Source organism: Lepisma saccharinum, chromosome 26 (genome assembly GCF_977018435.1).
Source record: "Lepisma saccharinum chromosome 26, izLepSacc3.1, whole genome shotgun sequence".
In the NCBI taxonomy this organism is placed as follows: domain Eukaryota; kingdom Metazoa; phylum Arthropoda; class Insecta; order Zygentoma; family Lepismatidae; genus Lepisma; species Lepisma saccharinum.
This window is the reverse complement of record NC_139254.1, coordinates 34,278,709-34,306,301: the sequence shown is the minus strand read 5'-3', so window position 1 is coordinate 34,306,301 and position 27,593 is coordinate 34,278,709. Positions and strand designations below refer to the sequence as shown.

The following is a 27,593-nucleotide window of genomic DNA, read 5'->3' as shown; positions in this document are numbered from 1 at the left end:
TATATCTCGTTTTATGTATTCAAGACATGTTTCACAAAATTGTGAATATAATTAACGGAGATTAACAAATATTTATGACATATTGTATTGCACGAACATTAATTATTGCAATTTAATTACATTTTTCAGTAAAAAGAACTGATACCTGTACTAATAGCGTTGTATTTGTTTGTGGTTTGACCACTTTTTCGAATTTTGTATATTGATTTGCTCATCTCATCTTTTCTCGGTTTGACATTTTTATGGGTTAACAAATTATGCTACCAATCCGCTAAAGTCTTGGACCCGTTCAGAATTAAACATCCTATCAATTGTCTTCCATCATTGACACTTCCCTTCACGCAGAAAGAGCGAATTGATATATTACATTTTGTGGTAATCACTATATTATATTCTAAGTGTTCGTTTCGAAATGAATGAGAAAGTCTACTACAGAAAGGAAACATCCTTATACAATAGTTCGATACAGGAAATATAATCCAAAAATTAAAATATCATTCAGTCTCTCCGTAAAAACGATTAAAAGTTTTGAGAAGATATTTTACAGTAAAGATAGTGGACGAACTTGGCATCATCCCCAACGATTTTTACCAAATTTGCAGAATTTGTTCCCACGTGTCTTGTGTGCAGGCACATAAAATTTACGTGTGGAAAACGCTTCCCCCACTTATATTCTATCCCTTGAATCTCTGGTGAGAGCAAACGAAAACAAGTTTCTGTGCAAGTAGCGACTCGAGAGATCTCGGCCAATGAACGTGCGAGAGGTGAAGTGAGTGCAACTTCCAGCCATTTCCAGAAGAGTGCACTGCATCCCTTCCTCATCTTCCCTACCGATATGCGTAGCTTTGATCCACAGATTCCCGGGACAGAGTATATTTCTCCTTCTCAAGAATGTATTTTTTCCCCGCAAAATACCCACCAGCTTCGAAAATTTCAGTTTTTCTGAAAACCGCTTATAAGTGTAATCCATTATTATACAGACCTCGGAATCATTCACCTTTTGCACATTAAATCCATTCATTAAGTCCACGGTCAAAAATCTAAAATTTCATTTTTGTTTTTATTTTGAAGGTTTTTAAATTTTACACTACTAGCTAGATCCCTCCTGAACACATTTCCAGAGTTTAGTGAATGTAAAATTCGTTTCAACGAAGAAACGTATTCTAGAATATGGGCAATATAGCTCTTTGATTTATTTTGCACATGACATTTAAAACTATTAATAACATCAGTTCAGTATTGGATGTTTATTACACTTGATGATTCACCATGTCAAAAGTACGGAAATCTCCTTATGAAATGCTGGTATGCTCATCAGAAAATGCAATGTATATTTAATAACTAATTAAAAGCGCTCTGGGCAGTGAGGGCGCGTCTGCCGATATTTTGATTCATAGCTGTACCCTGACCCTGTATACTGGATGCATCTTAAACTAAAAATTTATATTGATCGTAGAACAATGACGATTATATACTCATAATTAGCATAAATGAGGTATGTTACAATAAAGAAGGCATTATTATGATAAATTTAACAATAATATAATAATAATACTCGCAATAGGATAAGCGTATTTTAATGATTACTCATAAACGTAAAAGTGACAGTACTAGTATTTTACTGTACACCATGTTGTTGAATTTTATTTCTCGTCAATGTTGCTTTTGTGAATTGACAGATTTCATATTGTTAATAACTTTAACAAGACGGTAAATGAAGCACTACAAATTAAAATTTAGAAACAATACTTTGAAGAACGCACTACTTACAGCGAGTAAAGTCTTGTACTGAAGTTTGAGTTTTTACCTCAAGTCACTTTATACACAGAAAGGCTAATAGGGACTGGACTTACAGTTTAATGTGAGATGTGAACTACAATGTGCCTCCACCGGAGCCCCTTTGGTTCTTCTGGAGCTCTTTCTGCCTGTCTACTCGAAAACGCACCGAAGTGCCTATTTTGTGCGTCACCACACTTATTATAACATTTTTGTCAAACTATTAAATATTGTGTGATTTTCCAGTCATATCTTCACACATTTCTTTTGTTAAACTAATCAACTGGTTGAGCTTCTCACAATTATCTCCCCATAACTTGAAATCGTAAGCATTTGAAAGTAAAAAGCTGACTGGAATGTTGTTCAAACGTAAATACATTTTTGTGTATAAATGAATCGAAAGTAGAAGGTATATTCTAATGAGTAAGGCTAACCAGCTAACCAAAGGGTGTGCCTATACGTCATATACCGCAGGTAACAGCATATTCTAAAGAATTAAAAAGTTGTTTCAATAAAATAACAACATTGTTAAATACATTAACCAACAACGTTTTCGTCGAGAAGATATTGCATATGACATTTTTTCTGCAGCCGACAGAAGCTTGGAGGGTGGCAGCTTCCGCTACCCTGAAGAGGTAAGAAGAGGAAAGGGAGCGAATGCAAGAGTAGACATGGGGAAGAATTTGGAGCAAAGTGTGGTACGGGATTATTCATATGCCTGTTTAGGGGCCCAGTTACCGGTCAGGCCTTCCGGAACAGGCCAGTGTTGTCACATTGGATTGGCAGAAATGAGCTAAATCCCGCCTAAAATCGGTTATTATTTTTGTGAAGCAACTAGAGGTAAACTGCAAAGCCAAGGCTGGATTTAATTACAACTGAGGTCAGTTAGATAGTAGACGAAAAGATAGTTCCTTGGCGCAATTCGTGATTTGGACAAAACTTGCTCCAAAATACGAGACTAAGTTGGCAACAGTAGAACGTCTAGCTGGGTTTCCCTTCCACATTGACTGTCGCTGGAGGAGCTGAGCGGAGTTCTGTCGTCTGCTCACCACACAAACGTCAAGCTGACCCAAGATAAGTGTGGTTCTTCTTTCCCTTTGCATCTCATCTCAAAGAAACAGAGACAGTTCAAGAGTTGACAAGGTCGACCACTATTCAATGGATTTTCGCGGTAACTGTTTCATGAGTGGTAGTTCTTTCTAGGAGTGTTTGTGGCTAAATCACTGAGCGGATTGCAAAAAAAAAAAGAACGAAAAAGTCTTCGATCTAGATTTTTGTTTACTTCTTTCGGGGGGGAGGGGTGATAACGTGTAGCAGGCATAATTGTCGTACTGATGGCCTGTAACACTTTTGAAAAAGTCACGCCACGCCACTGCTCAGTATACCCTCGATTACTGCCTTGGTAACAACGTGAACCTCGTATACTTTGCTTGTAAGAAGGCGACTAATACCACAACGCACATGTTTCTGCCTTATCTTTGGTATTTTGAGTTCGTTCATTTTTTACTTTGTCAACTATTTTGTGTGTCACAGGCAGCTAGAAGCAGATAGACTAACCTGTAGATGTCGAACGGGTAACGAAATGTGCTAATAAATGACACGTAAGCTAAGAGACGAAATCCGATGTAACCATTTCCTTTTGAATGCGTTATTCTCTCACCATTTTTGTATCGTTGGTTTACTTCCCACTGGGTTACTGACTGTGTTCCTCGCTTTCTTTTAGAGCACGTAATGTGGATGGTAGTAGGAATGTCATTTTTCACAGTACTTGTTTGTTCCTTGCAACCCTTGTTACGATAGGAGGTAACATCACATATGCAATAAAATATGTAATGTTGCCAGCATACAGGAAAAAACCGGACTGTTTTGAACGTCTGTACCGCCGAAACAACGCACCAACAACAAAAGCGTTACTGAGAAATTTGTTTGTTTATATTTCCTCTATACTTGGCAGTGGTCAGTGGAAGTCATTAAAATGACACCATGTATACCTGCAATATATTAATGAAAATAAGATAGGACTTATATAGAAAGGGACGCGAATATTTAGAAATGAATCTATTGGGTCAAACATGGACTTATAATTTCACCAAAAATGTCATAAATACTTCCATCCTTGTATCATGATGTTAATGCACGCCATCAAAGCATCCGTATTTTCTTTAAATCTACTATTTACTGATTTCAATCAGCAATACATCACGAATCATAATAACAAATATACTACTACTACTACTACTACTACTACTACTACTACTACTAATAATAATAATAATAATAATAATAATAATAACAACAACAACAACAACAACAACAACACGACAAATTTTGGAGTTGGCTTGTACCGCAAGTTGGCGTCACTGCATATAGACTTAATTAGTGAGTGAGTTCATGTATTAACTACACTTAATTCACAGTAAGACTAATCGGGACTGCACCTACAGTTTAAATTAGGGATCGAATCACCATGTGCCTTCACCGGGTATCGAACCCGGGAACCTTTGATTACAATGCGACAAAGTTACGACTACGCCATCGGGGAGGCGTATATACACTTAAGCTTTATTAGAAGATCTATGAATGGGTCTTTTGAGTTTACCCTAAGTTATTATACCATTTACAACTATAACAAATTCATTAAGTAAGTTAACAACCTCACTCTTCGACACTAACAGAGGGATGAACATAAAAGACAGAAATACTAAGTGTAACCAACGGCAAAAGTGCCTGCGCAGAATTGCGTCTCCTGTTTTTCGTGTTCCAGCGCGGAGGGGAAGATGCGCGAAAACTTCTGGCCGAAGATTCTTTTCTGTGTGGTCGCTCTACGTAGGACAAGCATTTATGGCTTGGTGGTTGCCCCAATTGCTTCTTTGCTGGAAGTTATGTAGCTAGTCCATATGGTTGGCAGATGTGTTGGTGGATTCGCAGAATTTGTTGCATCGATCCAACCGGTTATCGCTACATTTGTCACATCGGGATGTGAGTGGGTTTGTGTCCAGTTAATGGTCTGAGGCAAGATAACTTGGTCATAACTTTAAGAGAGATTTCACACCGAAGAGACATGCGACAAGAGACACGAGAGTTTCACACCAAAGAGACAAGCTGCACTCGACACGCGGCAAGAGCCACTTGTTTCTTTGCTCAGTTCGCATGATGATACCGATATAATTGCATTAATAAGTCTACTAGTCACCCGAAGGAAACGTAATAAGAGACATTGTTATGTGTAAATCACGTTGTAAAATTTGTGCAAGTTATTGAATCTCGGGATAGGCAGGTTGTGCATGAGAAAACGGATAAATCATACCTCAAACTGTATACGCTAGACTTTCCAGTCTCGATAAAGCGAAGACCTTAACACTAGAGAAATGGTTGTCAACCTTCGTGAAACCATGTCCCGGGATTTATTTTCTAAAGTAAATGCCCGGATCCCAAGAATTTTCCTCGTAAATACTTTTCCAGTATTTAAGATTTTATGTATGAATTATTTATTTATTTATTTACGACTTTGTTTACATGGCGAAGTTAAGGCATTAATGCCTTCTCTTCCACTTAACCAATAACTATAGTGTTAAATTTTTCTTTACAATTAATTTTATTCAATTAAAAAATGAAAAATATAAATGAAAAATAAAGTGACAATAGAAAAATAAGTAATAAAAGTAAAATTAAAATTAAAATAAAATAAAAGTAATACAGTTTGCATACGAGAAGTCAAAAACTGGATTAACCATTAATCACAGTAGATTATTTTTTACTAACACAATAAGAAATATATCTGAAGAGAAAATTAAAAATTAAAAATAAATGCAGTGCAGTTTCTATATAAACACACACACACTCACGCACATACACACACAACTACCTAAGGCAAATTTCGTTAGCTAAAGGTATTATTTGTTGTTGTCTGGGAATCCATTCTAGATCCAAAATGTTTAACATGTGATATTCTAATTTTCTTTTGAATATTTCAATTGAAGAAGAGGCTTGGATTTCGGGGGGCAGTCTGTTCCAGTGTCCTGCAGAAGTAACGGTAAAAGAATTGGCGTAAAAGTTAGATCTGTGGAGAGGAATGGAGAGCCGAGATTTATCACGTGATCTGGTGTTGCGTGAGTGAAAGCCCGAAAGATAATGAAACCGCCTGGAAAGGTATTAAGGATAATTTATTTCTAGGGCTTTGTACAGTAGGACAAGGTTCTGGTAAATCACTTAATTTCAGCCACTCGACCTTCGCATAATACGGCGTCAAATGTTCAGAATATTTTATGTCAAATACGAAGCGAATTCTGGATTCTATGGAGGCGTTTAGCTTGCTCGTGATTAACGTCTGAATAAACAGTGTTACAATAATCAATTATAGGGAAAACAAGAGATTGAACAAGTTTGGTTTTTATACATTCGGGGAGGAAGTTTTTAAGCCTGTAGAGAGAGTGTAGTGCACCAAAAGCTTATTTACATACTGAAGTCACGTGTTCTCTCCAGGTAAGATGATGGTTGAGCGTAATTCCCAAATTTTTAACTGTAGTGTAGAGAGGCAAGTGTATATCATTGACCGCGAGCTTAGGGAGACTTAATTCGTCAATTTTGTTAAGAATCTTTGGGGAGCCTACGAGCATACACTGGGTTTTGGTCGGGTTGACGTGCAAGCCTTGGTCTACCGACCACTTGTTGATTTTCTTCAGGTCGTTGTTTACAAATTCGGTTGCATACAATATTTCTTGTGGAGGGAAGGAAAAGTATAATTGAAAGCCGTCGGCATAGATGTGATACCTACGGGAGGTCGTTTATATACAGTGTAAACAGGAGGGGGCCCAGTACGGTGCCTTGAGGGACGCCACAGGGGATGCTTTTCCAGGATGACCTTCGATATGGGTCAACGACACATTGTTGACGTCCATGCAGGTAGGAACGGAACCAGTTAACCGTAGAGTAGTAGAGTTCGAGAAGCTGAATAGGGATGATCGTTTAGTGAGTAAAATTTCGTGGTCAATGGTTTAGAAGGCTTTGGTAAAATCGAGAAGAACAAGCATTGTAAGTTCTCGATTGTCCATGGCTAACCTGATGTCGTCCGTTACGTTGATGAGAGCCGTGCATGTGCTGTGGTTGCTACGGAACTCAGATTGAAGGTGGTCTATTAGGCTATTTCGTGCTAGGAAGTCACGGGTTTGACCACTAATAAGATATTCTAGAGCATTAGACAGAGCTGGAAGGATGCCGATTAGTCTAAAATTGTTTACATTGGTTTCGTTGTTTGTTTTAGGCATAGGGCGTACCTGGGCGAGTTTCCAAAGCAACGGAAATGTGACAGAAAGCAAGGAGAAATTAAGTATGTCCGTGATAGGAATAAGGTCGTGGTGGAGGATTGTTTTGATCATGAGAATGGAAACTTCATCTACTCCTACGGCCGACGATTTATCATAATTAAAGATTTTTTAACTTGTTCCGGTGAAATCCAGGAAAAGCAAAATTGTGGAGCATTTGTTGAGTGCGTTGCGATATTTCGGATAGTTTCACTTTTTATGCTATTTTCAATAATCGGTAGGTCACAAAGATGGTCATTCAGTAGATCTGGTGCAAATTATGGACTGTGGACTGGTGCAAATTTTTTCCATAGAACGTCCGGTTTATTTTGGTGGTCGAGCAATTTGTATGCAAATCGGCGCTTTGCTTTCGCTACCTCCTGATTGCAACGGTTTCTCAGGGTTCTATAATTTTCAAAGCCGGATGTGCTAGGGCCACCGTTCTTTACGTCATTCCTGTATTTGGTGTAAGCTCTGTCCCGCATGACCATAAGCCGACGTACGTCGTCAGTCAGCCAGGAGGCGAGGGGGCGTGAGACTAGTTTCTTTCTGACGGGAGCATGTTAATCGAACAGTTGAAGAATAAATGTATTTAACAGATGAACTTGCTCGTCCACTGTGCGTAGGGTGCTAATTTCGTGCCACGGAACGAGGGCAGCGTCTTCGTTCAGGAGGGTTTCGTCTGTAAGATACATGTTTGGGCTTGAATTTTGGAACGCGGATGTTATTTGTTACATAAATTAAATCGTGATAGGAAATCCCAGGTACAGGAATTTGGCCGTGCCTCGTTACGCGATTTTCGTTCGAGACAAGGATGACGTCAAGCCAGGAGTCTGAAGTGGCCGATTGTGATATTTAAGGCTGAGAACGTATCGCGGAATTGCATAGCCTCATCTTTGGTGGTACACAGGTCGACATTCATGTCTCCCAAAACAATTACATGCGAGTATTTTGGTAGAAAGGTTGCGATGTTGTTTTCGAAGTTTTCGAAGCGAGTGCTAGGTGGTCGATAGACTACGGCAAGGAGGAGTTTCTGTTGACACAGGGTGGTTTCCATAATTATATATTCGGATGATCGGTTGTAGTCGCCAGGCGATTCCGAAAGGATTTTGGCAGGAATGTTCTCGCGTAGATAAATTGCCACTCCCCCGCCCCTCTTCCCGATTCTGTCTCTCCTGAATAGACGAAAACCTGGAAGGTGCACCAGCTCACTCGAAAGGCTCTCCTTCAGCCACGTTTCGACACGAGAAGAGCATGCACGTGTTTGTTTATTTGGGCAATATTTTGGACTTCAAGGAGATGTGCAACAATGCTTTGTGCATTGATGTGGATGATGTTGAGACTGCCCGAGGGGAGGTTCAGCAGCGGTCCAGAAGGTGGGTCGCCCATTTGTGACACCGGGGTTGGGGAGCGAAGGTCATACCAATGAAATTAAATACTAATAAATAATATCTGTCATAATCATAAAGAGTAATAATAGTTTGACTACGTGTAGGATTGTTGACACATATAAAAATATTGATGACAAAGCGGTAACGTCGTTTCCTTGTAATTAAGTAATCCCTGGATCGACACCCAGTGGAGGCAGCCACATAGGTCCAGTCCTGATTAGTCTATTTGTGCATACAATGGATTTTATAAACGAAAACTCACCATTCAAATATGAATTTTGGATTATATTATTATTTGTCAACCATCTTCAGCACAACCTCTCGCAGCTCAGGATAGCTGATACGAGGGTCCAGTACCGAGTCGCGGCCCGGCGGCTGAGAAACAATGCACTGGAGTACTTTACCAAGTTGACTGATCTATTTTGGACTAAACTGTCTCCATGTGCTGTCTTTTTCAAATAAAACCAGTTACGTCCTAAATGGTCAAAACACGGTGCCTCTACATGATGTCGAAGACAAATTGCAGCCGATAAAAGCACAAAAAAACTTGATAAAGGAAAAAGAAGATTGTGTAAAATCTTAAAAAATGTACATATCAATACTTTATTATATCAACAAATTAGAGCTTGAAACATGTTGTAAGACCCCCTGTTAGGTTCTCTTCTAGAGTATAAATAAAGCTTGTTGAAGTGAAGCATTCACTACGCATACGCGAACAACAAACTGAGGCGACACGATGCACAGTATTGAGAAAACGGACCAGTCCGAGAGACACGTGCATCTTGCCGTGCCTCTTCGGTTTGAAAGGTTGTATTGTTTAATGAGGGTTCGCTTCCAAGCGACATGTGTCTCTTGCAGCTTGTCGCGTGTCCCTTCGGTGTGAAATCTTCCTAACAGTTTGTTTGTTATAAAAGTTTTGTCGACAGTATTTCTACATTTTCTGATTTAAGAAACAGATGTTAAGGGTGGTATGATCCATATTTTTTATGTGAAGTCACCGGTAGAAAATATGTCACTAATATATTTATTTTCGTGCAAGAAAGCGTAATTCCCTTGTTATTATATAATATGTAATATTGCACCTTGTTTGTAATGTATATCTTTGGTTTAATTTTTATTGTATTTTATGCTCTATTATGAGCATTTTAATGTATCTTCATGTTTGCAAGAGTGCACTATACGAATTTGTATTTCTACACATGTATAGATGTCAGTTTTGTTGGTAGCATCTTTTTGTAAATTCATCTGCAGTTGAATCTGTGTTCTCGAAATAGTATAAAAGGGAGGATATCGCGTAAGAAATATTATACTTTCGCCACGGATCGACGAAGCTTTTAAACCTAAAAAGAACTCCTCGGTGTTGTTCATATCTCTTGGTGTGGTAGTTCGGGGCGCAAGCTAGGTCTATGTGATCATAGGCATGCCGATAGCGACGCATTGAGTTTATGCGCTATAGTTGAGTCAATTAATCGACAAAGCGAAATTCTCGCCTTCGTCTCAAGTTTATCCAAAATATAATTGCCATAAATAAAGAATAAAACCTTTTAGATTATCTACTGCAGCAATGTGGTTTTATTTATCTGTGCTGTGAATATTGTCTTTGCCTAACACTATCCCTGTACCTGAGAGGAGTCTGTGTACTTCACCGAGTCTCATCGTTCACTGCTGAGTATTATTAAGACATTATTAATAAATATGATAATACGTTTAAGAGTATAATAAATACAGGCTTGAACGTTTCAAGGGATCGACGAAGAGCTAAGTCAAGACATTTAAAACCAACTGCAGATAAAAATTCTTGCTTGGACTCAATAGAAAACACGAACAGAGAGCTTTACTGAAATGACCCTTAATACATTTACTAAATTTATTGAAACGAGCAGTATAATTTGCTCGCACTGGACGAAATCTTGATGAAGGTAATTGAGCCGTGAGCTGCTTCGACACTGATAACACCGGCGAAATATCATAGTTACGAACGCCAACATAGCAGTGAAAACATGGACAGAGAAAATAAGAAAACCAAGTTGTAATGACACACAGAAATCTTCAAATATAACTAACTAACTAACTCTCTAGCCTTCATAAACCCGAAGGTTCATGGCTGCAGCAACACAGACCTTCCATATGTCCCTATCCTGAGCAAGATCTATATACTCTTTTCCATCCCTCCAAATTTCCTTTAGGCCCATCTCAACATTATCCCTCCATCTTTGTCTTAGTCTTCCTACTGGTTTCTTACCATTAGGTTTCCCAACAAGAATCATGTAAACTCTTCTTCCATCTCCCATTCGTGCTACATGGCCTGCCCACCTAAGTCTTCTTGATTTAATCCTTCTAATAATATCTGGACATGAATACAAATTATGTAGTTCTAAATTATGTAACCTTCTCCACTCACCTGTCTCTTCATCCCTTTTAGGCCCAAATATTTTCCTAAGGATCTTATTTTCCAGTACTCTCAATTTATGTTCCTCTTTCAATGTAAGGGACCAAGTTTCACATCCATATAATAGCTATTACAGGCAAAATTACTGTTTTGAATATTTTAACTATTAGTTTCTTAGATATTAAACGAGACAACAAAAGTTTAAATCTTCGAATATGATTCACGTAAATTCCAAAATTGCAATACTGGACGAATTTGTTCTCCTTTTCTTCTTTACATTATGATTATATTGTAATAATACATAATATTTAACTAGTCTCAACCACAGCATTGCTCTACAAGGGAAATTAATGGTGACAGTAACATAATCTCAGTACATACTGAAACAAGGAAGAAATACACAGAATACTTATACAACCGAGAATCGCTTCTTTTCCGTTACAATCATATCGGTCGGCTGGAAATTGAACTCTTGTCCATCTCCTCCAGGTCAAGCTTCAGTCTTGGTCCGACCACAGATAAGGATTGATAAAGACAGAGGCGCTATCGTCACGGGGTCGACCCACGGGTCACACTAGACACGATAAGTGGTCGTAGGTATCTACGATAACAACGGTTCTTTACTAAGGAATGTTTGGTTTCTTCAGGTCAGGAAGTTGGTTATTCCTGCATGCAAATAAGGAAAATGCACTTGCGTTTTCGTGCCGGTCTTGCAACTTTTCACCACCTTATTATTTTATTTATTTGCGCTATATTATTTCTCTTTTGTGCCACTTTTGGCTAATTTGCGAAGGTGGGGATCAGCGATGATATGATGAAATTGATGAATGGACACTCACAATCATCCATTCACAACCCTGGACCTCTAGCGTTGTAGCGCGGTGTGCTAACCACTCCGCCACACCACCATATATTACACCAGGCTACGCAGAGCCGCATTCAGAGCTACACACAACAATAATTAGGAGTGTGGCAAAAGTTTGCCTATGTGTGTAGAACAGTCGTAGAATCACATTCCCTAAATAAGTCAGGCTCTGTGAGATAGGAAACGGGTAACATATGTTTATTAACTTGAGTTTATTCACAAAGAATGTGAGACCATCCTCAGTAGACATACACCATTTATGATTGACTGCTGTAATATGCCATTTTGTTTAACTGTACTCCTGGTTTCTCGAATAAAAAGGAGGGGCAGAGACCACATAATTTATTTCTCGCAGTGAGGCGCTAGGAGCGGAGGGGGAATAAGAAGACCTAATTTTCATTACCGCATCAATTGTCTGGTAACCATTTACGGCCTCTGTAATCGACACGTGTATCCATCAAATATATACGGAAACTTTCGGTAGAAGCCAGAAATTGGCTTTAGCCAGCATCACATAGGAAAGCGGCACTACCAATCACACAAACAGTTAAAAACAGGATAGTGAAACTAACATAACTTTTTCTATTCAAGGACATGTTAAGCAAAGAAACTCACCTGGTCAACACACTTGTAATGCCAAAAGTTGATTATGTTTCCCCCGTATCAACAATAGCCTAAATTAAAATCTACAGGAACTTCAAAACAGTTTCATAAGATTTATTCTGAATGCCAAAAGAAGAGAACGTATTTCCCCGTACTTAAAGATACTTATTTGGTTAAACGTGAAAAACAGGAGAAAATTTTCTTCCATTGTACAGGATTGTGAACAAAATGAACGAATCTAAATATCAATGTGACCAAATTGATCCATACAGGAAGAACGAAAAACAAATTAATCTTTGTCAGAAAACTAAATTAACGATTCCGGTACACAAGAGAATACTCGTTGGAAATTCTTTCAAAGTCACCGCATTAAAAGAATGGAATGAACTCTGGCTTTAGCTTGTCCTTAATTGTAAGGGAAGTATTCAAGATACCTGTGACCTCAGGCTCCCCTTCAACACACAAATTAACCTGAAATAAACATCTACTGCCCAAACAATAGTACCTGACTTGGGTTTTCTGTAAAAAAAAAAAAAAACAGGAATGAGGTATTGAATATTAAGTAATAATTAATTAAATAAATAAATAAAATATTTCATAATTAATTAAATATAAGTCCATAAGTTACAATAATGCAATCTACACAGAGTTTGTGAATATGCCTAATATGGGATCAGGATCACCCTATACCCTACAAAACTTGTAGGTCCAGGTACTTTCTCTGTTGATTTGATAACTTGGTCTTACACAGCATTGACATAACAATATAGTAAGGAGAACACGACTACCTCTATCAAGCGTGCGCAGTGGTACCGTGGTCGCTTGTAATCAAGGGGTCCCGGGTTCGATTCCTGGTGGAGGCGCATAGTGGTTCGGATCCCACTTTTAGCTGTAGGTCCAGTCCCGATTAGCTTCAGTACATAAAGTGGACTTAAAACACCAACTCAATCAATCAATCAATCTATCAAACGTGCCGGAACTAGATTGCGGACATAACACACACCAGTTCCGACATGGAACCGATACATATTTTACGAGATTTTCGTCTCGTTAGATACAATCCGTAAAAATTTAGGTAGTTTAACTGACTCCTGTACATACTTTCTTATTCACCATTTCAAAACAACGAACACTTTTCGTCAATAAATGAAGAAACTGTATCGTATTAGATAACAAGTTACATGTTTTGGGGCAAAGACATTTGAAACAGGTATATATTTTGTGTATCGTGAGAGTATTATTTTTCGTTTCCGACGTGACGTTTAATATTGTGTATGTGTGTTTCAAATCTCACAAGAACCCCAAGAACCTTCAAACAGACATTTTTAATGGATACTAATAATGCAATTAGGGCTACTTCATATTTTGTTTGTAAATATAATATACAAATACATATAAAAATTTAAAATCTCCATAACTCTGAACAATTGGAATGACATTATGACCTGGAGTTCAGGGAGTTTCTTCAGTATTTGGATGCAACCTAAGTGTTTCGTATCCTGCGAAATTAATACGTACCGGAAGATAAAATGCATTCGATTGTTTATAGCTTGCAGCCACGTTACAAATACCTAAGCTATAAGTGATACTTTAATCATTATCTGTAGCTCTTATGACTTGTGAATACTTCGGCAAATGCCAGATTTTCATATTAACTTAGATAAAGGTAACTTAAGATCAAAGATTGTAGGGAGTAGAGGAGGCCATACCTTTTAACGCAGGAAACATTTTGAAGGTCTGTGTCCATCACCTGGGATTGTTTAGCCTCCCCCCCCCCTGCCATGATCAAAATATTGGCCACCCGTATCTCATTATTCGACACATGTTGGTTCGAAAATAACATTACATTTGACTGGAAGGGTAATCTTATTTGAGGTAATCACAATCTCTGCAAACTATTGTAACTTTATGTCGTTATTATTGGAGGGCATATGTGCGGCTACAAGTTAAAAAATCTTTAGAGCATACTAACACTGGAGATGTTAGGTGCAGAAATAAGGCAAGTTGCGAATGTATGGTTGCGTTGAAATTTTCTAACTTAGTGGATGTATTCTAATGTTTTCAAATTGAATTAATATTAAATTGTCCAACACACAGTACGTCAAAAGAGACGGACAACGAATTACGTTGCTTTGCATCCGATTAAGGAGGCCGTAGGCCGGGAGCGCACAAACAAAATGCTGCCTGCGCTTGTTTAAAAATGTATGCCACGAGCGCACAAAATCCATGGCGATGTTGCCACGTTGTGTCAACTGTTTTTGCCTTTCAAGGCTGGGTCCTTATAAGTTGACATATTATGTATCATATATTATGTGAATGGCTATATTCATAACACCCTATTCCATTTAAATAACTTCACTATCTCATAAATAATTTGGCCTCGTAAGACGGGCAATTTATCGCTGCAGAAGGAGGGAGACACCAGCAGAACCCAGACATATAGTCGAACCTAACCTAACATAACCTAACCTAATGTAGCCATTACACAATGATAGATGTGGCAACCCAGTATTGGATGTTGTACGCTCGTGGCACATTTCATATTTATTTATTGATTTATTTATTTATTTGTCCCTAACGGAGCACACAAAGCTCCAATTACAAGAGACTTATACCAATTAAATTGTTCCATTATTTTATGTATAAAAATTAGAGAAAAAAAGAGTAGAAAGAAGAGAGAGAAATAAGAAAATACAATACAATATAGAAAAATACAAGATTTACAAGATATACCATGAGCGCACACTTTCACATTTTTGTGCGTTAGTGGACTACACCCATTGAGGAACTATGTGAAGTAGTAGTTTTGTTACGCCTGGAAGTAGCCTGCAGAATAGCCAACAAAATACCTTTCTTTCTGATTACTTAACTATACTGGAGGATTCCAGTGTTTGTAACGTGGAAAGGTTACGTCATCCTTCGAAGTATATTCTCAAATAACTTTGTTGATGAGATTAGTACGTACTTTAAAAACTGGCAGATTGATGACAGAAATGTACACCCTCTACTCTTTCTTGTGACAGACGCACTGTGTGAATTAATCTCCTTGCTTTGGGGAGGATGCCCACACCAAGGCCGGCCGCAGGATTTTTTCTCGGGGGGGGATAGTATCATTTCATATCTTGCTATTATTACTACTGCTATTATTATTATTATGGTATTTTTGTTGCTATACTGTTATTACTATTATTATTACTTTACCAATCATAAACTTTAAATTGAATTCAAAATACTTTGACGTTGTATACAAGGTCAGACTCGAGTCTACTAATTAAATAGAAACTGGATTCACCTTTCTTGCCTTCAATAAACATCTATGAGGTATGAGTTCTGTGTTCTTTTGTACTTTTTTACAACAAACAGATATCAGAGAGCGCTAAATCTATATTCTTTATGGTACCTTTGATTCATGTTTTTACATGTCGAAGGGTACTGTAGAAAATAACGGGATGTGAATGATCAAGGTCAGATTCCGACTTTTCGTAATTCCGAACAGCCGATAAATTCCAAAGGCTCTTATTCAAACTAGGTTAATTCTTCATATTTTCTGCACAAGTCTACAAGTGTATGAAATGTTTTTGAAATGAAGAGATATTATTCCAGAACTGCAAACACAATCACGTGAAGAGGAAATAGTGTGTACAATTCCAGATTTTCACCGCACCGGAATATTTAAAAAATTTCCCGTTCCGAAATGTTTTCGACCTGGTCAGGAAATGGAGAATTTTTCAGTCCCGAACGTCAGAATTATTAATATTTTCTTCCCAATCCCATCCTGACCACCCTTTCATACACCAAGTTACGGAGTTACGGCAGTCAACACCATTTTATCGTATCTTGTGAAAACGTTCCCTCGTTATTTTGTTGGACATAGCTGTTAATTGCTGTAACTGACAGTCTGTAAATTTTAGAAAACAACATTTTCTTTCTAACAAATAATCGCCAGAATTTCACCATTCGAATTACAAGATTTTTTTATATTATCTCAGGTGGGGGCCGTTTGCACACTAAGTGGCGCATTTGTGATTACATTTTTTGAAGTAGATTTTATGGGTATGCAAATTTGCATCATGTTAGAAGTCAGGAAACTTAACTATTACCTTGAGGTTCTAAGTACTTAGAACATTGTTTCTAACCTAGATCATTAAATCTTACTCAATACATTTGTGACGTAATTTATAAAAAGTGTATTTACTTTCTAAGAACTCCCGAATTCGTACACAAAAGAGCTATCAAACTAGCTCACCGAAGACTTCTCCAAATTTCCATTACCAAGTTCAAACTTTATGTCCATTTAACCTACCTATACAAGTTTCTTGTGAACACTTCAATACAAATTCGGTGAGGTTGGTCAGTTGCAGAATGGCCCTTCTTTAATCCACAAGGCTGCATACATTTCGGCATGGAAATCTTTGATCGCTGGATCATTAACGGATCCGTATGATCGTTGATTGATTAGGTTTATTATGTTTCGCTTTCTGCCATTTGGATCACCAGTCTTAGGTAAGTTGATTACCTAATCATCATTAGTGAGAAGTAGACTGTATTTTAATCTTTATGATGCAGATCACTCTAAAGACTTCCATGCGACTACATAAAATGTATGACATTTCACTCTATACTTTTTTGTTATTGTAACCTGCTGGGATAATTATCTAACAGGATAAGGAAGGTCAACATTCCAGCCTTCGTTTGTTTATCTGCTTCGTAGCTGCTCTTCACATTCCTTGAACTCCGTCAGCTGTTCTGGTTGGTTTTGTCTGTTGCTGTTGCAGCGTACGTTCAGAGAAGATTCTCGAACTTAGTTCCAAGGATTGTCCTTGTTAAAGTAAGGTAGGTTCGTCCAGATTCACAACACATGAAAGTTATATCTCTAGGTCTTTACATTTGTTTTATTTTATGTCACTTTTCTAGAGATTTTCTCAGACACATAGAGGAAAAGTAGGATTAACCTTCGTAAATTAAATTCTGTTGAGATGAAGTTCTGTGCAAATCTCTGTCTGGACTACATTCTCTTAACATAGACAACAAAACCCACACACATGATTGTAAAGTATTGATTGATAGATTGATTTGGTGTTTTAAATTCACTTTATGCACAATAATGCTAATCGGGACTGGACCTACAGTTTAAAGTGGGATCCGAACCACTATGTGCCTCCACCGGGAATCGAACCCGGGACCCCTTGAGATTGTAAAGTATCACTTCAACTATAATTTTGTATTAAACACATTAAATAAAGTACGTGGTTAAGGAGATGCAAGAGTCAAAGGCAAGTAGCATATCGCCAATTTTTAACCAGTTAGAGATAGATACATTACTACGTATTTATCAAAATTATTGAAGGGGGTTATTGCTGAACGATTTAGGAACTGTGTGCAAGGTCTTGATGGAGTTGGGCACTGCCTGTAGCATGTAATGTATAAAATAATAGGAAAATAATCTTTCTTCAAAACTCAGTATCAACTATGACAACAATGCAGGAGAGCGTTTCGTTGGAAACATATGGAAACCTTCCTCCAGAATTCATGGAAATTGCTGAACGAGAATTGCAGGAAACACCAGGAAGAGTTCAGGAAGGTGTGAAAGAATTACGTCGCCTTATTGGAGGTAAGGGAATGTTAGTATTTTAATTAGAATTGAATTACATAACTTGTAATTGATGAAAGAACTGACTAGTCGAAAAAAGGCCAAGAAAGATAAATATTCCTCTAATTTCTTGAATTATTCTAATACAATTAATACGAACGGATCGATAAATAGGGAAATTATATTAAATATTAAAATCCATTGTGGAATAAGGCAATATTGGGCAACGTACACTAACTTAGAAAAATCCATAAGACAATAATTATTGCATCAAACGTATATTTATTATTATCTAATTGAATAAATTTCTTGACAAATTCAAAGGAAAATCTTAATATGTGATTTATGATATAGACAATTTACTCCATCATATTGAAAATCTTCCGTGATAATACTAGATAATGATTACTGGTGCGCGGAAATAGACATTTTAAAATACCTTTACAGCACTGGGACAGTCAGGGACAATTCTGACATGTAACAAACACATTTTCTTAGAAGTGAATCAATAGAACCTAGACGATCCCGTAACTGGAAAATATAAAATGTATTACACATTTTGTAATCAATGCTCAATTAAAACAATGTATTTAAAGCTTCAAAAGATAATATCACTTATTTATATAAAATATTCGAAATGAACGTTCGCTCTACAATTGAAACTGAAACAACTGATAATAATTGAATTCAGAGCTCTTGTGCGTGAAGTTACAATTTCTACAAGTTTAGAACCGATTCAGGACAAATCATGCCATGTGTTACGTAACACGCTAACATATGACGTTTTAAAAATTAAAATTCCCTCCCGTGCTATGTGATGTTTGACATTCAAAACAATTTGAAACTGAATATTAAAAAAATGTTTCATCAGTGTTATAAAAGGAATGATTAAGTGAATATTTGAAATCACAACAAACCATCGGTGGTCTACTACTTCGTCTTTGTCTGCAAATCAAGTCTTCCAGTTGTTGTGAGATTTGATGTTTTAAGGAAAGGACACCAACAGTAAATGCACTAACAACTTTTTTTTGTTTCAATATATGAATGTCTGCATGAGAAATTTGCAATTAATGCAAGAAAATACAGTCGAATCTGAGAAGGTCGGTTAGTTACACAATGATTTGTAAGATTTAAGCTGTATGCCACATTGCTTCATTGATTATGACTACGTAGGGAATCGCCATACTATAAATCAAACTCAGAATTAAAGATATATTTCTAAACATCTCATACGTGGATTCTCAATATTTTGTACTTCTAGTTTGCATTCACTTGATTCGGATTGCAAAGTGAGATAATGCATAGCTATCATTTATTTATCATTCCACCAGCATTATGCAGGGGGAAACGCTATTCTTATGAGTCCGTATATAGTCAATATTATTTATTGCAACCGCGTGATTCAATAAACTCTAGAGTTAAAAAATAGAAAATTGATTACAAGGAACATACCTAATAGGTTCTGATAGTTCAATTGGCTTAGTTTCAAGATTTTGATTTATTTCACTTTATTTCACTTCGCTTTTTGTGCCACTTTTGGCTAATTTGCAAAGATGGGGATGAGTGATGATGATAAGATGAAATTGATGAATGGACACGCACAACTTTCGCGCCATTCCGGGATTAGAACCCGAGACTAGCGCAATGTGATAACTCCGCCAGGGGCCAGGCTAGTTTCAAGATAAGGTACCTCTAATGATCATTAAGAAGTCATGCATGCGTGAGGCGTTCCAATAATAGGATACAATCAGAGACTTGCACAAGACCTGGAGCAGACCCGTTCGCGAGACATCGCTCCTAAAAAGTCATGTAACCTGCGCAACACCTCGCTTTCTGCACCTTGCCTGTTCATCTGCCCAGATCGTTCCTGGCAGGTATTGTAAACACGCCGGGTATCCGCAGTCCTAAGACACCTAGTACGTCTCAGTGCGTTCTTCCAATCAACTGCACGCCCCTCCCTCTCCATGACGTAGTTGCTTCGAGTAGAAACTGCACCGGTCGCACACCTGTCTCCAGTGTTACCAACTGCAATAGATTATCACTACTTCGAAAGGGAACTCAAAGCTTCGTAAGCCACATCGCCAATGAAATGTGTTTAAGAATGGTGCTGCTTTTCCCTACACACATTGAAATAGGTTTTCTGTGGTATATGCTTCATAAGAATATGTCGTAAACAACCAATAATCCAGGGCAGAACTGGAACATGTCACGTTCGACACGGAGGTCGCGAGTAGATCAACACACTGTTCTACTGCGAACACCAGGGCCGTACCCAGCCAGCCCCCTTTCTGAAGTTTAGTAAGCTACTTTGTAAAATTTATTTGCAGTGACGAGTGAAAATGTAGACTACAGATATTATTTTGCTCAAAATTTGATAAACCTTAAATTCACAGAATACAAAGAACATACAGGCGTAAAATTATTTCATCTGATTTACGAGTCGAAGTCAAAGTAGCAGGAAGTTATTAGAATATTTAGTCTCGGCTTCAGCTATGAGTGGGAAGTTATTGAAAATACACTGTAAGTATTTGAACGATATTTCTAGATTTTCTGTGTCCTATATTAACTTAATGATTATACACATACATACATACACACACACTCATACTTATAAATGTACTTTCATATAACACTATTAAACTTTTAAAAATGAACTTGGTTTGTGAAGCCCTCCCTGATAACCCATGATCGCCCTCCCCCCGGCAATCAATTCTGGCTACGGGCCTGCAGAGGCGAAACCACGAATGTTCGTTCGGGGAGGGGCAAGTACCTGGATAAACGTGCGAACAACAACAATAACAATAATAGTAATAAAGTAGCATGAAAGGCATTATTATCGTCATAAATCATGCAAAAAGGGTGTAGAAGTCCGTTCTAACGAATTTGTTGAAACAACGGGTTTGAAATATTTTTTCAACACTTTAATTTCACATTAGCTAATAATGGAAAACAATCACACAAACTATTTTTGAAAGATAGAAAGTGCATCATAAATACATTCCGAATGTACATATGGCATGTAAAATTTTCATCTACAATATATTATTTTCACATATGCAACATAGAGCGACGTAAAATAAGAAAATACATATGCAACATGTTAACACTAAATTGTGTACTTATTCAAAGTTTCTATAATACATAAATATTATTTAAATATATTACATAATTAATTCATCAATCCCATTACAAACCAACATTGATAGCAAATAATATCACGGGCAGCCATGGCATTCTCTGTTTTAAAACTTTTTTCATTTAGATCGTTCGGCGCCTAGAGCCGACTTCCGCTTCCCCTAGCTTCGGTATTGAACTTGATGAAACAGTATAATATATTATAATAGATTTCTACTTTCCCAAAATTTGAAATGAAGGGGTTGCAATTGCCCCTCCGTTCCCACTCTGCAGCTGCCTTGGCCGTCTGGAAGGAAAATGTGAGAAAAATATGAAAACTAATTCCATCGTGAGTATCCTTTAGCCCTGCTACTCTTAAATTCTGCTAGCCTGATTTTTCTTGTACTTTAATGTTTACCCTCCTTACATCCCCCTTTGCCCCCTTTACCTCCCCCCTTTGGCCCCCGCTAGACTTCGTTTCCGTCCAAGGTTCATGAGCAATGTGGTTGCGCCACTGCGTGCCTGGTTAAGACACCATTAAATGAAAAACAAATAGTTTTAGATGAGGAGTTTTTTGTTTGCCCGATTATTCATTTAAATAAATAAAGCTGTAATATTGGGTGCAATTCCTGGCAATAAGATAAAAACTGCTTACACTGAAATAGCTAACTAAATAAATTCTCCTTGGATGAGAAATCTCCTACCAGGACTTCGTAGGATTTAGGAACTACGTAAGTAGGCGACACTGGATGCAGCTGTCCACGTGGTGAAGGAACGCCTGAAGCAAGAAACTGCCGGAGGGCTGTTATTGAATGCCCAGCTCTGCCCAGTAAGCGCAGAGCGCATTGAAGACGAGGAACCCGGGAAAAGACGCAAGGCGACTCCTTTCCGTGGGCCGGGGGAGCAGGTAAACCTCTTCTGGCGGCAAGAAACAGCGGGTAGGCAAAAGACCAACTTTACAGTGCTCTGGATGCAATTAATAAAAATTGATTTGGTAAGCAAGTATTGCTGAATTGTAGGAAAATATTTAAGCAAATACACAAAGGTTATAAGAATTAAATCCCAAATTAAAGTTCAAATCATTTCCGAAGGGCTTTTATTTGTTTTGTTTTTTTTTTTTGCTGCAAAAAAAAGCATTTTATATGTGTCTAAATTTTATGAAATTATTACACTATTAAGTTATGTGTGTGCGTACATATTAGAACTACGAAATCTATAAATTCGATAAATATCTGAAAGTGATGATTAATTTTACTATTTATATTTTAGTTGAGCCGAATCTTCAATGTCCCATGGATGATACGTTTCTGATAAAGTTCCTCAGGCCCTGCAAGTTCTATCCAGAAAGTGCAATGGAACTGGTGAGATCCAAAAGTTTATTACTGAAATTGTGTCTTAAAATATCCTTAGGTAATTACATTAAGGATTCGATACATTATATGAGAAATATTATAACAAATAAAATTACATTAAATTTTGTATAATCATAAGCTGTTTAGTATTTTATGTAGGACAGTGAGCCAGGTACATTACTGAAAATTTATTATTATTAAATAAATTTTAAACAATGTTATTAAATAGTATATTTTTTATTGTAAGTTATAGAAATTAGTACACGCACATAATTCAATAACTTTTTATTACAGTTACACTCAACTTATTTTATCCCATTAAACATGAGGATAAAATTTTAGGAAATCAATATTATAAGATAAGTCTTCCACAAACTAAAATGATTTTAAGAAATGAACTTGAAATCTTAATTAGCGAACCATTTCCAAAATGCAAGTATATTCCAGCACAGTATGGTGAACTGATAATAAATGAAATTTATCTGCGGTCACCACAAACACATTCCAAATCATAAGAACAACAATTAATTATTTGTCGAACGGGAAAGTACGTCGTAATTGTCAATAAGTCATATGCGATTTGTTTAATATGATCGATAATAATCGGAACATGTAAGAGAAATAGGAAACTCTTTCCTAGAAATGTTTGAAGGTGAATTTATACCGTCTACATAAAGTTCATTATGGAAATAAATAGTAATCATTATAACCTAATAATAATACTAACAGTAAACCCTTTATCTGTAATATTATTATTATTATTGGGTAGAGACTTCAATTCAGGCAGACTTCAGATGAGTGCATGTTCAAAAAACTGTCGTTCTTTATTGTTCTCAGTTCATGCAATTAATATACTGAAATGAAGAATTATTTTGCTTCGTTATTAAGCTTTTTGCATACGAAGTCTGACACAATAATGCCATCGTGAGTTTTCAAAATTCCTGGCACAATTTGGGTTAGCTTATGAAACATAACATTATGATTTTCTGACCTGGTTTCTGCATTTCATACTCAATTTTTTGAACTATCTCTTCATTATTTCAATTCAATTCAATTCAATGAGGTTCAGCAAATGCTGATCTAACCCGACAAAGAAAGATGTAGCAGAGTACCTAGGTACATTAATATACATGAAGATTATAAGACACTACAGAAATAATATATATATACAGTGTATATATAAACTACTCTACACAAGGAAAATCACAAAAATAAAACAGATGACGAAATACTTATATACAGTGCGTGTGTGCAAATAAATGAAAAAAAAATGTAATATACATGTATAATTACTTAGTTTCGGTAAAAAAGGTAAAGTGCTCCCCTGTGCGTAGCACTACGCCATGAAGGCGTATAGGGGGTGTGGGGGTAACGCCAAACACTTGCTTGATCCGGTCGTGAATGGGGGTGATGTGATCAGCATCACGCCCCTGACCGCCTTTACCCCCCAGGGTTTCCCCCAGGTACCCATGTTATTCGACGCTGGGTGGGCGCCGGGGCCGCTTCCATCGTTAGAAAAGTTCCCGGATTTGAACCGGCCGGGGATCGAACCCGGGACCTTTAGCATGGTAGTCAGACGCGTTACCGACTGATCCACCGCGGCCATATTAGTTTCGGTCCAGTCTTTTTTCAATAATTCACGGGAAAAAGTTTTTAATCATATGTGGTCTTACTTTACTTCTGATCATCAATTAGTGAATCATATACTGCCCTACGAAAGTGTTTGTTGTTCAGTAGTTTTATTTCGTTCGGGAGTGCATTCCAGATTTTAGGTGCCACGGAACTAAACGAATATTGCGAAACAGAGGTTCTGCAGCGAGGTGTATGGAGATTAGCGGCGTTTCTGGTGGAGTATGAGTGCGTTCCACTCCTAGCTTTAAGCTTTATACTCATCTAGTCCGGGATGTTTTTATTTATAACATTGCAAGTAATGCAGGTCATGTGCAGTTTCCTCCGTCTTGCCATGTTGAGAATTTTGTGTTGATTAAGCACAAGGAGAACGTGTTCGTGATTTTTAAATCTGTAGACATACCTCATGCATGCATTTTGGACTTTCTGAATTTTGCCTGAGAGCCTTTTTGTGATTCTTGGCCGGTAAACATGCCACGTCCCGGAGAGGGTGACACCAGTCCGGCTTAGGCTAGGGTAAAACATGAGATTCCCAGGGCAACTAAAACTGATTGATAACTTATTATAGAAGGAAGAAAAAAAACAAAGGAAACTACTTGTTTAACCTACTACAGAAGGTACAATGCACCGTATATTCTTAAATTTCATATTACATTAAATTTATATGCAGGATTGTATTTAAAGCTGTCTCTTTGTTCTTGGTCACATATATCTCTATTAAACATATTTCATCTACTGGGAGGCTTCTTCATCTTCTTTCTGGATACGTGATGGAGTTCTTCTACTATTAAGCTAACAAGCTTCTTCTTCCGTCTGCTAACAGGCTCCCTCTTCTTCTTTATGGATATGTGAAAGACTTCCTCTTCTTCTATCAATTAATCGGCTGATTCGTCTATTCGTTAAGAGGCTTCTTCTTCTATCAATTGGTTAATAGACTTCCTCTTCTATCAATTGGTTAATAGGGTTCTTCTTCTACTAGTCGATAGTCTTCTTCTTCTACTAATCAACATACTTATTCTTCCATTCGTTAGTAGACTTCTTCTTCTATTAACCAATATACCTATTCTTCTATAAACTTCTTCTTCTATTGATCAATATACTTATTCTTCTATAAACTTCTTCTTCTATTTATAATACACTTTTCTTCAATTTGTCAATAGGCTTCTTCTTCTACTAATCAATATATTTATTCTTCAATTCGTTAGTAGACTTCTTCTTCTATTAATAAATATACTTATTCTTCTATATACTTCTTCTCGTATTACAGGGTAAGTCAAAATGATGGATCCGATTTCAGACATTTATTCTGTGAAATATAATAAACAAATGTTAATGTGAGACATGTGATAAGAAAGGTAAACTGTCAAAGTTTTTTTCAAACAAATCACAAGTGTTCTATGTGAGCACCTCGCGTAACACGGCACACATCAAGCCGATAGTCTATCTCCTGCCAAACCTTGTGTAGCATGTTGCGGTCAATATCAGCAATGGCTGCTGTGATGCGGGTACACAGGTCATCCAATGTTGTAAGTGGTGGTACGTAAACTAGATCCTTGACAAAACCCCACATGAAGAAATCACATGGGGTCAAGTCGGGGGAACGAGGTGGCCAATGAAGGAGAGGTCGATCCTCCGGAGATGCACGGCCTATCAAACGTTGTTCCAATGCCCCATTGAGATGGTCCCGAACGCTGCCATGGTAATGCGCAGGGGCACCATCCAATTGGAGACTGAAATCTGCGCTATCCTCTGCAAGCTGTGGAAGGAGCCATAGTTGCAGCATATCAAGTAAAACAAGTCCTGTCACAGTACGTTCATGGAAGAAAAAGGGCCCATAAATCTTTTCATGGGAAACGGCACAAAAGGCATTCACTTTGGGAGAATCGCGTTCGTGTTCCACAAATTCATGTGGGTTAGCAGTTACCCAAATCCTTACGTTGTGTCTATTCACTTTCCCTGAAAGGTGAAAAGTTGCTTCATCACTGTAAATTAACCTCTCAGAGAACCCATCCGTTTCCATTAATGTGAGGAAATCAGCACAGAAGGACGCGCGCAAAGCATAATCAGTGTCTTTTAAGGCTTGAACTAGTTGCAAGCGGTAGGGTTTCATTTGTAAACGTTTCCGCAGAACCCGCCAGACAGTTTTCTGTCGAAGTTGAAGTTCTCTCGCAGCCCGGTAGGTGGACTTCCGTGGACTTCGCACGAAACATGTGCGCACTCGTTCAACTGTCTCTTCCTCAGTCGACGGACGGCCAGTCGATTTTCTTTTACAGATGCAGCCCGAATCTTTGAAATGTTCATACCACTTACGAATGGCCTTCCCCGTAGGTGGTTCTCTCCGATATTTGGTACGGAAATGCCGTTGCACACTAATCACAGACTTGTTCACATGATAATCAAGCACACAGAAAGATCTCTGTTCTCCGGTCAACGCCATTTTCCTGCTCGCTGCTCGCTGCTGACTCCTAGCTTTAGAAAGTGGAAACACTGCATGGAAACTAAACTTTGAAAGTTAATCTTTCGAAGCGCATGTCTCACAATAACATATGTTTATTAGATTTCACAGAATAAATTTCTGTAATCGGGTCCATCATTTTGACTTACCCTGTATTTAAAACACTTCTTCTTCCATTTGCCAATAGGTATCTTCTTCTACTAATCAATATACTTATTCTTCTATTGATGAAATCATGTGCCTTTCATATATTTATTCCTCTAGTAAATATATATCTTATTTACAAAGTAACCTATGTACAAAATTCTTTCATCTATTAGACATTGGATTGACTGCCGTATCTTCCCTTCCTTTTCGGGCTTTTTCAAAGATACAACAATAATTCGAATCAATCTTTTGCTGTGCAATATCTTAATACAAGCAGAAAAAAGGGGTTAATGGAAGGGCGCCGCCTGTCGAGCGCTCAACCTTGATCCGGGTCAGCAATATATGCGCCGCAACGGAAGTGCTTGGGGGCCGCCACTGAGTTGGCGCCACACCGGGGACAATAACCCAAAAATGTCTAGTAGAAAAGCTCGTTCCTAGTAAGACGATAGAGATAGAAAATTGTAATCCCTTTTTAACTTCATTAATCTTTACAAAAAACCACATATGCCGCACGTGTCGATCATTTCTTTATCTCGCCTTTATCCATCTCCATTGTTTATCTCAGTTCATAAATTTATGTAAGCACAATTAATTTCAGTTCAACAAACACTTTCATTTAATTCGCATGCGCATTGTTATTATAATCAGCGATCCTAATATTTCTTCCGCGTGCTGCCATCTATGATTCCTTATTTCAATCATTTGCCATAAGGTTTACATGTGCGGGTACGTATCAAACAACGTCGCAATAGTCGAGAAGAGGATATATTAAAGATTGGACCAAATTTAATTAAATTTTGGGTGAAATAAAGTAAACATGCGTGTAAAGGCAATTTAGCAGTTAATATCCTTTACCACACTGTTTCAGAACATGTTTAGACCAGTCTAATTTTTGATCCAGGGTCAAACCCAAATTGCGTATTATTTGTGTGAATGTTCTGTTCTGCGTTTGAATTAATATTTTGCATTTGCTGAGATTATT

At 37.6% G+C, this 27,593-nt stretch overlaps 1 protein-coding gene across 1 annotated transcript in view; it reads left to right on the top strand.

Annotated features, from left to right (window-relative positions):
• Nucleotides 1-27,593, top strand: part of LOC145979621 (uncharacterized) — a 105,520-nt gene that overhangs the window by 47,924 nt on the left and 30,003 nt on the right. The window contains exons 3-4 of the mRNA XM_083112585.1: nucleotides 17,786-17,935; nucleotides 22,298-22,389. Of these exons, the coding sequence (XP_082968711.1) occupies nucleotides 17,786-17,935; nucleotides 22,298-22,389 (242 nt within the window). The remainder of the gene's footprint in view (nucleotides 1-17,785; nucleotides 17,936-22,297; nucleotides 22,390-27,593) is intronic.